Source organism: Pongo pygmaeus, chromosome 5, assembly GCF_028885625.2.
Source record: "Pongo pygmaeus isolate AG05252 chromosome 5, NHGRI_mPonPyg2-v2.0_pri, whole genome shotgun sequence".
In the NCBI taxonomy this organism is placed as follows: Eukaryota; Metazoa; Chordata; class Mammalia; order Primates; family Hominidae; genus Pongo; species Pongo pygmaeus.
The window spans coordinates 93,038,849-93,049,600 of NC_072378.2; the positions used below are offsets into that span (position 1 = coordinate 93,038,849).

The 10,752-nt window shown below is 40.2% G+C and overlaps 1 protein-coding gene across 6 annotated transcripts in view; it reads right to left on the reverse strand.

Annotated features, from left to right (window-relative positions):
- EPHA7 (EPH receptor A7) overlaps nt 1-9,824 on the reverse strand; it is a 177,197-nt gene extending 167,373 nt beyond the window's left edge. For 2 of the 6 annotated variants that reach the window (XM_054492465.2, XM_054492463.2), the window contains exons 1-3: nt 9,327-9,678; nt 4,819-4,883; nt 583-1,252 (exon numbers count right to left, since the gene is read on the reverse strand). In XM_054492465.2, coding sequence (XP_054348440.2) covers nt 583-1,252; nt 4,819-4,883; nt 9,327-9,423 — 832 coding nt within the window. In that variant the 5' untranslated portion in view covers nt 9,424-9,678. Of the gene's footprint in view, nt 1-582; nt 1,253-4,818; nt 4,884-8,831; nt 8,909-9,326 lie in introns of those variants that run through there. The other 4 variants (XM_054492462.2, XM_054492464.2, XM_063666437.1 and 1 more) reach the window with 4 other exon arrangements.
- Between the last annotated feature and the right edge of the window lie 928 nt (nt 9,825-10,752).

Genomic DNA, 10,752 nt, shown 5'->3' on the forward strand with positions numbered 1-10,752 from the left:
AAAAAAAATCACACCTTTCTCAGAAGTAACCACAGAGATTTTGTAAGTGAAATTTAAAAATTTTGTATTAAAGTTACAGTATTTATATAAGATAATTCTAAAAGTTTGTAAATGTATTCGTTTATGCCCTGCCTGTCACTAGAGCTCTTATTCACAGCCCTCTTAACCTTCTATTTACTGCTACTCAGGGGCCCAGACAATATGGGTTTAAAAACAGGAGGAATGGCATCTCATTAAATCCTGTTAAATGTCACCTCAGTCTTGCCAGTCTACAAGTCCAACTACCCAGACTCCTCTCTAAACTCCATAGCCCAATGTGCAACTATTGACTTCCATGTTAAGCATAGGACACATTAAATTTTAGTAACAAATATCATTATCACCCATATTGATTACATACACTTAGTGCAGATGCTACTGTAGGGCAATCACTAAGTTCAACGGTGACTTTGCTTAAGATTTACTGAATTGCGCCTCTGGTACAGAGCAGATTCACGTATTCAAATAACTATTAAAGTTTAAAATGTCTGATATTGAAATTTAAGAAGGCAAAGTAGAGTTTTAATAGGACACATTACTTACGTTCACAAGTGTCTCCTTTTTGCTGGTAGCCCGCTTTGCAGATACATTTTCCAATGGGCACTAACCATTCTCCTTCTGCGCTGCAGTGCATCCTGGGGGAGTTTTCCGCTTCTTCCTCTGCACTGCTGACACATGTCCCTCGAACCTCGACTAAAGAGGAAAATTCTGAACCAGTCACTGTATCTGGAAAGATAGCTAAGTTCTCAATAATGGACCAGCACTTCTTGTAGTACACTTTGACAGAAACCAAAGCTATGCAAGCCCCTACATCCTGAAAGGCAAGATAGAATCCCTTTTTGGACAAAGGTCCAATCTCTCTCACCTCAGTGTTAAGCTTCATCTTTCTTTCACCAAGGTCACCTTGGGTAAAACTTTCATCTGCAGCAATGGTGTCTATTTTTACATAGAGGTTTTCTCTTATATTCCTGCCAGTGTCATAGTCTGTTTCATAATAGTACAAATTAAATGTTTCCTTGCAAGTTCCCAGTACTCCAGGAAGACTGTTACAATCCCTCAGGGTGAATTTCAATTCTACAAAAATCCTTTGTGCATTGCCTTTAGAAATCCAGTTAGTCCGCAGCCAGTTGTTTTGGTTGGGCTCCATGACTTGGCACACCTGGTATGTTCGTATCGGGGTATAGTTCTCATCCAAACCACTAATTTCTTCCCACTGTAAAATTTGAAAAAAGGTCATCAGTCATTCAGCAAAATATAACATTTTGCTTTTGAAAGTGCAAGTACTTCACAAATACGGATCTTCGAAAAAATTAGGTTGATTCCTATCCTGGCAAAACTATAAACCAGAGAATGTAAGATTCCAGAGAATGTAAGATTCCAGGTTCTGCTTCATCCTGGTGATGGAACATACTTACGCTGCTTGCTTTGTGTATACATACAATAAATATTTCATTTTGTTTAATATCTTTCTGTGAGTATATTAGTGTTTCTTTTTTACATGTTTGCTTGTGTTTATGTTCTCCATTGAGATTATAATTTTTATAGACTAAAGCTCACAATTATTTAAATTACCAGTGAAAGTATACACATATGGATGCCTGGCAGAATTTTTGACAACTCAGCTGACATTTTAAGTGGCCATATCATACTTAACGATTACAGAGTACTTAAAAACATGAAGAAGAAAATGCCCACAGTACTCTGAATAAACCATTCAACAACATGTTGATATTTATAATTTGGAATATTTTATAATCTTTTCAAAATGAGATATAAGGAAGTAACATTTTACAGAGCTATTTATTTATTCCAGTGTTATATATAATATTGTATACAAAGTCACATAACTATAAATAAGTAGTTGTAAGAGTATGATTCATTTTTATAAATAAATTGCTTTCAATAGACAATCAAATGTACATGGCAAATCTGCATGCTGGATCATATTTAGTATAAACTTTCTGACAGGAAAAATATCAGATGTTTAAAAATGTCCATTTATATGTTGATATAATGTACACTACAAAACAAATCTATATTAAATATTTTCTCAGAAAAGGAAAAAAAGTGCATTTGTCAGAATTTGCAACAATTTCAAACTATTAAACCATATATAATATTCTCTGTTGCTCATTAATCAATAAAATCATTTCACCTAGGAGTCTTAAAAGCCTAAATGAATAGTTTGTTTTTTTCTCACAATTATTAAAAAATTTCCCACTTTGTATTTATGATGTCTTAATAAATTGTCATCTGTTAATATTAATTTCCCCAATAAAAAATTCAAATACAAAACATTTGTGTTCAAGTCCAAAGTTGCATAGCATGCAATATTTTAACTATTGTTTCAAGAAAAGAAGACGAGAAAATAAAAACCATGTGGTAAATACTTTTATTTTAAATACTTGATTTGAGTATTGATTTATTTAAATGTTCTGTACAATATTAATGTATACTTTTAAAACCAGTCCTTAGAAAATTAACAAGACTGACAAATTAGCAATATAATACAAATCAGAAATTTCTTTGATGATGTTATATATTTGGTATGATTTTGTTATACACAGCCTAATATCATCAAAGGTACTCAAATGTAGTAAAGAACCCATTTTAATGTTCAGCTTTTACTCAGTTCAACTTGCATTTGTGACTAGTTAACAGCATGCCTATCTTCCCTTTGTTTCAGTTAGCTGCCTACAATCTGAATGGCAATCAGCCAAATATAACCAAATTCATCCATTTGGATGGGTAGATTTCAGTCTCTTAATTAGATTCAAATTGCTAAAAGAAGTAAAACTAGTAATGATATCTACCAAAAAATCAAAAGCTCCAAAGATAAACGTGCTCCTTTTTAACAACTCTGCAGTTTGAAGAAACCAAAGCTAATTATTTTAAAAGAATATAGCCTAAGAATTCCTTTATCTAACTTCAAGAACAAATTTATTCATTTATTCTGTATAAGAAAAATCAATTTTACTACCCTTGAAACCCAATTAATTTTTATTTTTACTTAAAATTTTATTCCAGAGGGAATGCTTCAGGAAAACTATGATGTAGACTACAAACATTGAGACTACATAAATTCATTTAACACAACTGTTGTTTTATTATCTCACTTTCTAAGACATTATGAACATTTCCACAAATGACGCCATTGGGAAAAATGTCTTCATTCAGACACTGCATTTTTATAGTATGTTTATAGAAATATTTTCTCAAAACTTATGTCTCAGGAACATCTTCTTTACAGTTAGGTATTTAGTCACATGTGAACCAACCTATTGCACAGATATAGAAAATATTGTCCATCATTGTTTTCTAATATTATGTGTTGATGTCTACAGATATGTAGGGTTAACTGTTAACTCAAGATACTTTGGATTGATAAAATGCCCATTTGAGTCCAAGATAAATTGAGTCATAATTTGTCATTTTGTGTATTACATGGATGAAATACTACAATCATATATCAGTTTACTTCTCCTCAGAGATAAAACCATCCTCTATCTCTATTTGTTTTAATTGATGGATGGTAGAAAATGGGCTACATCTGTCATTGGCAAGAAAGGTGTTTCATTTTTTATCATGAATGGCTGTCTATAATGTATATTGTTTTACTCACAGAAACCACTTATCTCAGGAAAGGTATTATATTCATACCTCCAATGCATGGAATTTTTATATTTAATCTGTAAAATGGTTGCCATTTATTTATAATTTATCATAACCAATACAGATAACCACAATATGAATGAAAGGAGGCTTAAAAATTAAATTTAATGAAAACTCTAAATATCTTAAACAGATTTGTTTTGTTCATATTTTACATTCTTAAACCTTCAGTTCCTGACATGCTGATTTTATGATCTCAACAATCTCTTTCAAACTTTCATTCTTCTCTTTGCAAAATATGCTACAGTTTTTGTATCATAACTTATACTCCACACGGTTTTTTTAATATGCCAAAGATAAACATAAATAGCAATAGGGTATCTTCTCCTTTCTCAAAGCCCTCTTACTTGATAAGGAATAAAGAATGTGCCCTCTCTCACAATTAAAAATAAGATCTGAAGACACAGATACTGAGCTACATTTACATATGAAAAATAATGGTTAGTATTTTTAAAGATTTACTAATATTTTGGTAGGTTACTATTGGACAATTTTCACTCATATCTATTGCAGATTTTTATTGTAATATGTGCAGGCTTTGCCATCATTTCTGATTAATAACAGCAGATAGCAGATAATATGAATTTGGAGAATTTATATAATATTTTATAGTAAATTGTATACCAAAATGTTGAACATAGTACATTTTTACTTATATTTTAAAGTACATTTTGAATGATGCTGAAACTTTTAAAAATAGGAAAACAGATTGATTACATATTGATTTAAAGAATTATACACCACCGACATGGTGATTATAGTAGAAATATAAAGCAACTAAAGAGGTTTAAGTGAGTTTGTGAAAGGAATGTTCCCTGTAATTAGTTAGCATTTATAGCTTGGACCCTGAGGTATGATTCCACACAATAAGAACTCAAAAGACTATGGCTATGAGGTTTGTTTTTTTTCCATTTCCCCAAGTTCTAAGTATACCTTCTCTAATCAGAGAACTCAATGTCTTATTATAAATGCAACATAATATTGGACAAGATATTTGGAATTAAACAGTTTATACATGAAGAGTGTGAATAATTACCCTGGAGGGAAGGGAAACATTTTGTTTCTTATTTTAAAAAACAGTGATATTTTATGATGAAAAAAACTTACCCCATTGGGTGGAGAGGAAATCCACTCCAACTCTGTTTGTTGTGCTTTAGAATCCAGCAGTAGTACTGAAAAAGAAAGTTGTATTTCCAGATGTTACATGAAACACTTAAGCACACAGGTAGACATTTTTAAGGTGAATCTTTTTATATAACTATCATTATAGTACTTAAGATCTGTAGTCATTTATGTAAATGAATGGTGAAATGAACACCCTCCTGATACATGTATATTCCACTTCCTTACAGAAAAAAGATATTAAGACACCAATATTATATTTGGTATTCTTTAATTACAATATTAAAATAAATCTTAAAATGCAATATTAGAATGAGGGTAGAAATTTTATATGTGATACATTAATTCTACAGTAATTATATATTATAGTTTTGTAAACCATTGAGCTGTTCAAATTTGTCAAATATAATAACATGAACATAATAAGGTACAATTCCTATATTACTCTTGATCCAGTCATTAATTCGTAACATTCTGCCAGCAGTATTTTCTATTGTCTTTTGAGAATTGGAGTTTATCTCTTAAAAAATCTTTTCACATATAGTGTCGTTTCTTAAGCTAAAATGAATACAGAAATGTTAAAAACTATGTTAAGCAACATTATCAGAAAACCAAATTGCCTATTATTTGCAAGATTTTTATTCCGGTTAGTCAACCATCAGTTTTTTCAGCATTTTTTTTTAATTTCTAAATTTTCAAAGTGATAGATAATTCTCAAAATGGTATCAACTCTGACTTCTAATCACTTGTATTTCACTTTTATGCTATCAAAAAGCATAATGCGATTAATTTAATATGTATATAAAGTGTTATAAATGCTCCTGATACTATCAATATGAGAATGCATTAGAATGTTATATATTAATACACACAATATTTCTATTTGATATATTTTATTTCTTTTTTGGACAATTACTCTTCTAAAGCACTCACTCTTTTGGTCAAACTGGTTTCAGAGTTACATGAGTTTTTGCACTTTAAAAATATTTATCTGACTCTATACCATTTTGACAAATGCATCAATTTGTCCAGAAATAATAGTGAATATATTTTAAGTATGTCAATAGGCTTAACATCAGCCTCAGCAAAATGTTAAAATTTTGACTTAAAATACTTTTAATAATTATACAATTCAATCACTAGGGATAAAATATGTATTTGAAAGACAAGAAAAATCTGTTATGATAAGAAAACAAAGGAACAATTGATTATGTGTTTAAAGGAACAGTTGATTATGTGTTTAATTCCTTCACACTAGTCAAGATTACTCATTGTAAATGAAAATAGATATAGAGACCCTAGGATTTTTGTTTCTTTTTGTTGTTGTTGTTTCTTTGTTTAGTGTTTTACACTTAAGACTCCCAGGGAGACTGACAGGAAAAAAAAATCTTGATCAGAAACATTTGACTCCCTTTCAAATGAGAAACACCCACAACACTTTCAAAATGCCAATTTGTATTTCAACTTGTAACATCGATAAATCGTTGGACTAGCGAATTTATATAAAAAGTAATTTTTAAAGTTTATTTTTATCCTCAACAACAGAGATGAAGCACAAGGAAACAAGGTGGGTGGCCAGGTACTCTACTCTTTGAGATGCTTTCTTTATTTTTATTTTATTTTTCTTGTGTACTGTATATATATAACAGGATTTTAAATGCAGATGACTTTCTTGGGTCATTTCTGAGAGTGAAATAAACATTGCGAGATTACTGTTTATTGCCATTCTGCGACCCCTCAGCTCAGCCTGGGGGTGGAAGCAAGGGACCTAAGCAGAGAGCAGTGACGGCCAAGTTAAGAGAGAAACAAACTAACAAATTAAAACAGAACCCGGCCCGAGAACGTTTAATCAGAAGCCGCTCTCAAGTGATCCCTGCGCCTCTCTTCTGCTCGATCCGCTCTCTGGTTAAACCCTCAAGAGAGCGCGTTTCCCTTCCCGCTCGGAGCAGAGTGCCAACCTCCCTTTGCGCCCGCGGAGGCGCAGTCCCTCGGCTCACCCGGACGCTGGGGGCCAGGCTTGGGACTTCAGGGCTCCGCGCCCCGCTGTGAGGGCCAACAGGTGATGGGAGAGGGGCTAGATTGGGGGCGCGCCCTGGCCGACCCAGGCAACGACCGCGCGGGCAAAGGCTGGCGTCCCGGGACTGGGGCGGGGCCGTCGGAGGGGCGGGGCGGGGGCTGCCAGACGGGCGCGCCAGCCGCGCCAAGCATCCATTACGCCTCTGCCAGACCCGGGCACTCCAGGGAGCCGGTGGCGCCCTCGCTCGAGAAGGAGTCGGGAAGAGGAGAGTGGCTTTCGGGAAGCATCTCCTCTGAGGAAGAGGCGGCGGCGGCGGCGGCATTTACGGAGAGAAAAAGTGGCAGCTGCACTTTGCCTCCAAGCGTCAGACTCTGACACGCGCTCCCTGTAGCGATGATAACTAACCTACCCGAGAGAACGTGCACAAGGAAAGTGATGGAAGGGGGTTTCTTATCTTCCTCTAGCCACCCCCAAATGCCCCAGTAGGCCCGGCACCTGCTCCAAGCGGTTCCCAGCGCTAGCCCTTGGGTACTGCGGCCCGCCTCGGGGCTTGTGAACTCCTAGAATGCCAGCTCTTGGTCGCCGCCTCGCCCTAGAAGCGTCGCCGCCTAGAAGCCGGGCGCACTCGCCGCCCGCCAGCCACAGATCACCACCCTCCCTCCCACCGCCCCCGCGCCTTTTATACATCACACTTCTGCATCTAAAGAATTCAGGCTCCTAGAATCAGAATCCTCTTCACGTAGCTTGCACCCAGAAGAGCAAAGCGAACTAGACATTCTGGCTGCAGGAACCTCTCCCCCTAGTGATGCAGTTATTTATAGACCAAACTCCAGCCCGAGTCTGCGTGTGTTCGCGCGCGGGGTTTCGCCGCGGCGGTGCAAACTTTTCCTCTGGTCCGCTATTCCAGAGGAATCACAGGATGCCAGGGCTGAAGGTTTCTGATCGCTAACTTCAGGGGAGTAGAAATGTGGTTTTGGAGGGGGATGAGTGTGCGTTTCTAGCAGATGTCCGTCCATCTGCAAACGCGTAACCGCCAGCTTGGAGGCACGGGGTTCTCTGAATGGGTTCAGCATCTATACAGGTTGCAGATGTGGAAAGTGGGGTCAGAAGGTCAGGCTGAAAGAAGGACTAGAATGTGGCGCCGGGCTGGAGGGGAACTTGAGTGAACTAAGAGGAGTGCACGATGAGAATAAAGAAAAGGTCCACTAAGTTTTCAGAAATAGATGAATCAAGGACCTATATGTAAGTCCCCTCAACACCCCGCCCGATAACCACCATGACCTAAATTTCATAAGAGATTCCTCTCCCTCTACACATCAGGAATAAGTAATTATTTCTCTTCTGCTTTTAACAGATCAAAAATGAAACTTACATACACAGCCTGAAAGACCAGGGGGCGAGGGGATGAGGGGGGTTGGGGGTGGGATTGTGACACTGCTCAAAAGCAAGAGACTTCCATTGACAGGGTTTATTTTTCCCCAGCTCCAACTACAGGCACCGAAAGGTATTTTACCTTCTGTCAAAGGTTCAAAGAAGGAAAACATAACCATATACAGGCGTATCTGTAACAGCTTGCCAAATAAAACCTGCCCTCTCCTACCAGAACCAACCCTCAGGGTTCAGGTCTTTGGCAAGGACTGGCCACTCGGATTCCTCAATTGCGGCACTATGGGGCAAATAATTGGGGACTTTGAGTCGCCCAGGCGGCATCTCCTTACAAATTGCACAGCTCCAGCCCGCCCCCTGCCTCCACGGCCCGACCAAGCCCGCTGGGCTGCCGCTGCCCCCACTACCGCTGGGCCCGACGCGCAGCGCGCGCTAAATGGAGACATCTCCGGCCCGCGGGTCGCGCGCCGCACGCTGCGCTTCACCTCCGCGGCGTTATTGTTCCGCGCTGGCTGCCGAGCGCCAACCGCAGGACCGCGCCGCCGCCTCCGACGCAGTGAGCACTTCATTAGTAACCCGAGCTTTCCGAGCTCACCGAAGTCTCGGTCCCTCTGGGAAGGCTCCGGGCTCCCGCTACTCGCCGGCGGGCTGGCGGAGACGGTAGGGGCTGCGTTTCCCAGTCTCCAACCCAACTCTGGCCGCAGCTCCCACAGAAGGCGAATGAGGAGAGAAGGAAGACGGAGCTAGAGAAAGATGTGACCCGCCTGAGGTACTAAGAAATAAGCTCGCCAGCAGTTCCTCCAACCCCACCCCACCCCCGTTGCTGCTCACGCCCTCCAGACTGCCCGCGCCAGAAATTCCGCACCCGTCGGGTGGACGGCTCCGGGCACAGGGCTGTAGCTCGGAACAGCCCTGGCTCGCGCTCGCTGGTCCGCCGGGAGCGGCCCGAGCGGTGAGGGGGCGGGGAGCCGGCGGGGGAGGGTCGCCCGGCGCCGGAGGCGCGGCCGGCAGCGCCGCGGACGAGCTGGCTTGTGCAGGTAGATATCTAAATAAATAAGTCAGAACAAACTTTGCTTTCCCATCACCTTACCTTCCTTCGCAGCCTGCGCCTCCCCTGTGTGTGCAAAGCGGAGCAGCCAGATGTAGCATAAAATAATCCATGAAGGGTACCGAGTTTGAAAAACCATGGTGCATGAGCAGGTTTTATTTTAGGTTTCAGTTATCTTGAGTCGTGGATTTTTAAATGCTGTTTGTTCCGAAGTAGCTTTTGTTTTATTGTGCTCCTTGCATCGATTCCCCTTCTCGGTCCCCGATCGGCTGCTCCACGTTTAGCTTTTTTTAATTTCCCCCCCCACTCCTGTTCGCTCGCACCGTGTTTGCTGCCTGCAAGTCTCCGACTGCAGACCGGCCGCTTGCTCCACACTCCAATAATATCAATTAGGGGGGAGAGGGCGGGGCTCCGAGCCGAGAGCCTCCGCCACTCGGGCTGAGTGGCAGACACAGCCGGCCTGCCAGGAGGCGATTCCCAGGGCCAAGGGGCGGGTCCCGGCGAAATGGCCGCCCCGGCCTCGGGGGCGGGGTCCGAGGCAGGAACCAATCGGTGCCGAGCGGAGTCAGGTTGCTGGTCCAGGATTCCCTCCAGGTTCTGAGCTCGCGCTGGATGTTCAGAGGAGAAAGAGGATGGCAGCCGAGGTGTGTGCTGCTTTGGACGCTCTGCTTTTAGCAACCGCAGCTTTCGCGGAGCAGAGTAAATCTGAGAATAACGCTCCCAACTTACACTCTTTTCTATAGCTGTACTCCGCGCGATCTTTTAGAAACCAGAGGCGAAGCAAGCCTTCTCTCCGCTACCAAGCACGGAGCCCGGACAGTGAAATGAGCTGTGCCTTTAAGTAAAGTGTTTTACTTTTTTGTTGTTAGAACCTCCGCGGGCAGGGTAACTTTGTTTTTTGCTTTTTTGAAAAGTTTCTACTTCTTTTTTTCTGTTACTCCAAGAGCAGTCAGTTTTAGGTACCACCCACCACAATCCCTGAAAGAATAAAGTAACCAAGTGTATTATGTTTAAACAATGTTTCCAAGAGTTTGCAACAAGCTCTGGCAAAAGAAACAGAGGAAAAGGGAGTGGGAAAGGAAGTCTTTTGTTTTAAGCGCCCCTTCACCTCCGCCCTGTCTTTTCACCATAGTTTGTTGAGGGAAGTGAGACATTAGGAGAGAACCTTCTGATGGTTGCGTATCGTTTTTTTACGCGTTTATCATTTTCTAAGGTTTTCCTTGGATTGCCTCCACTTTAATAGTTTTCCATTTTGCTGCATAAATTACACTTAATTTTAAAGAATGCCACTACGTATTAAATTCGTAAAGCAAGACCTTTCTCTTCGCAAGTATTTACCATTTTCAGGAATTATTCAATGCTTATGTTTCGAAGAGAAACTAAGAATAAAAAAAATCATAACCAATATCTCCAGCTGAATTCATTCAACCCGAACAGCAAGGAAGGCTGCGTAGAGAAATCTGTTTTC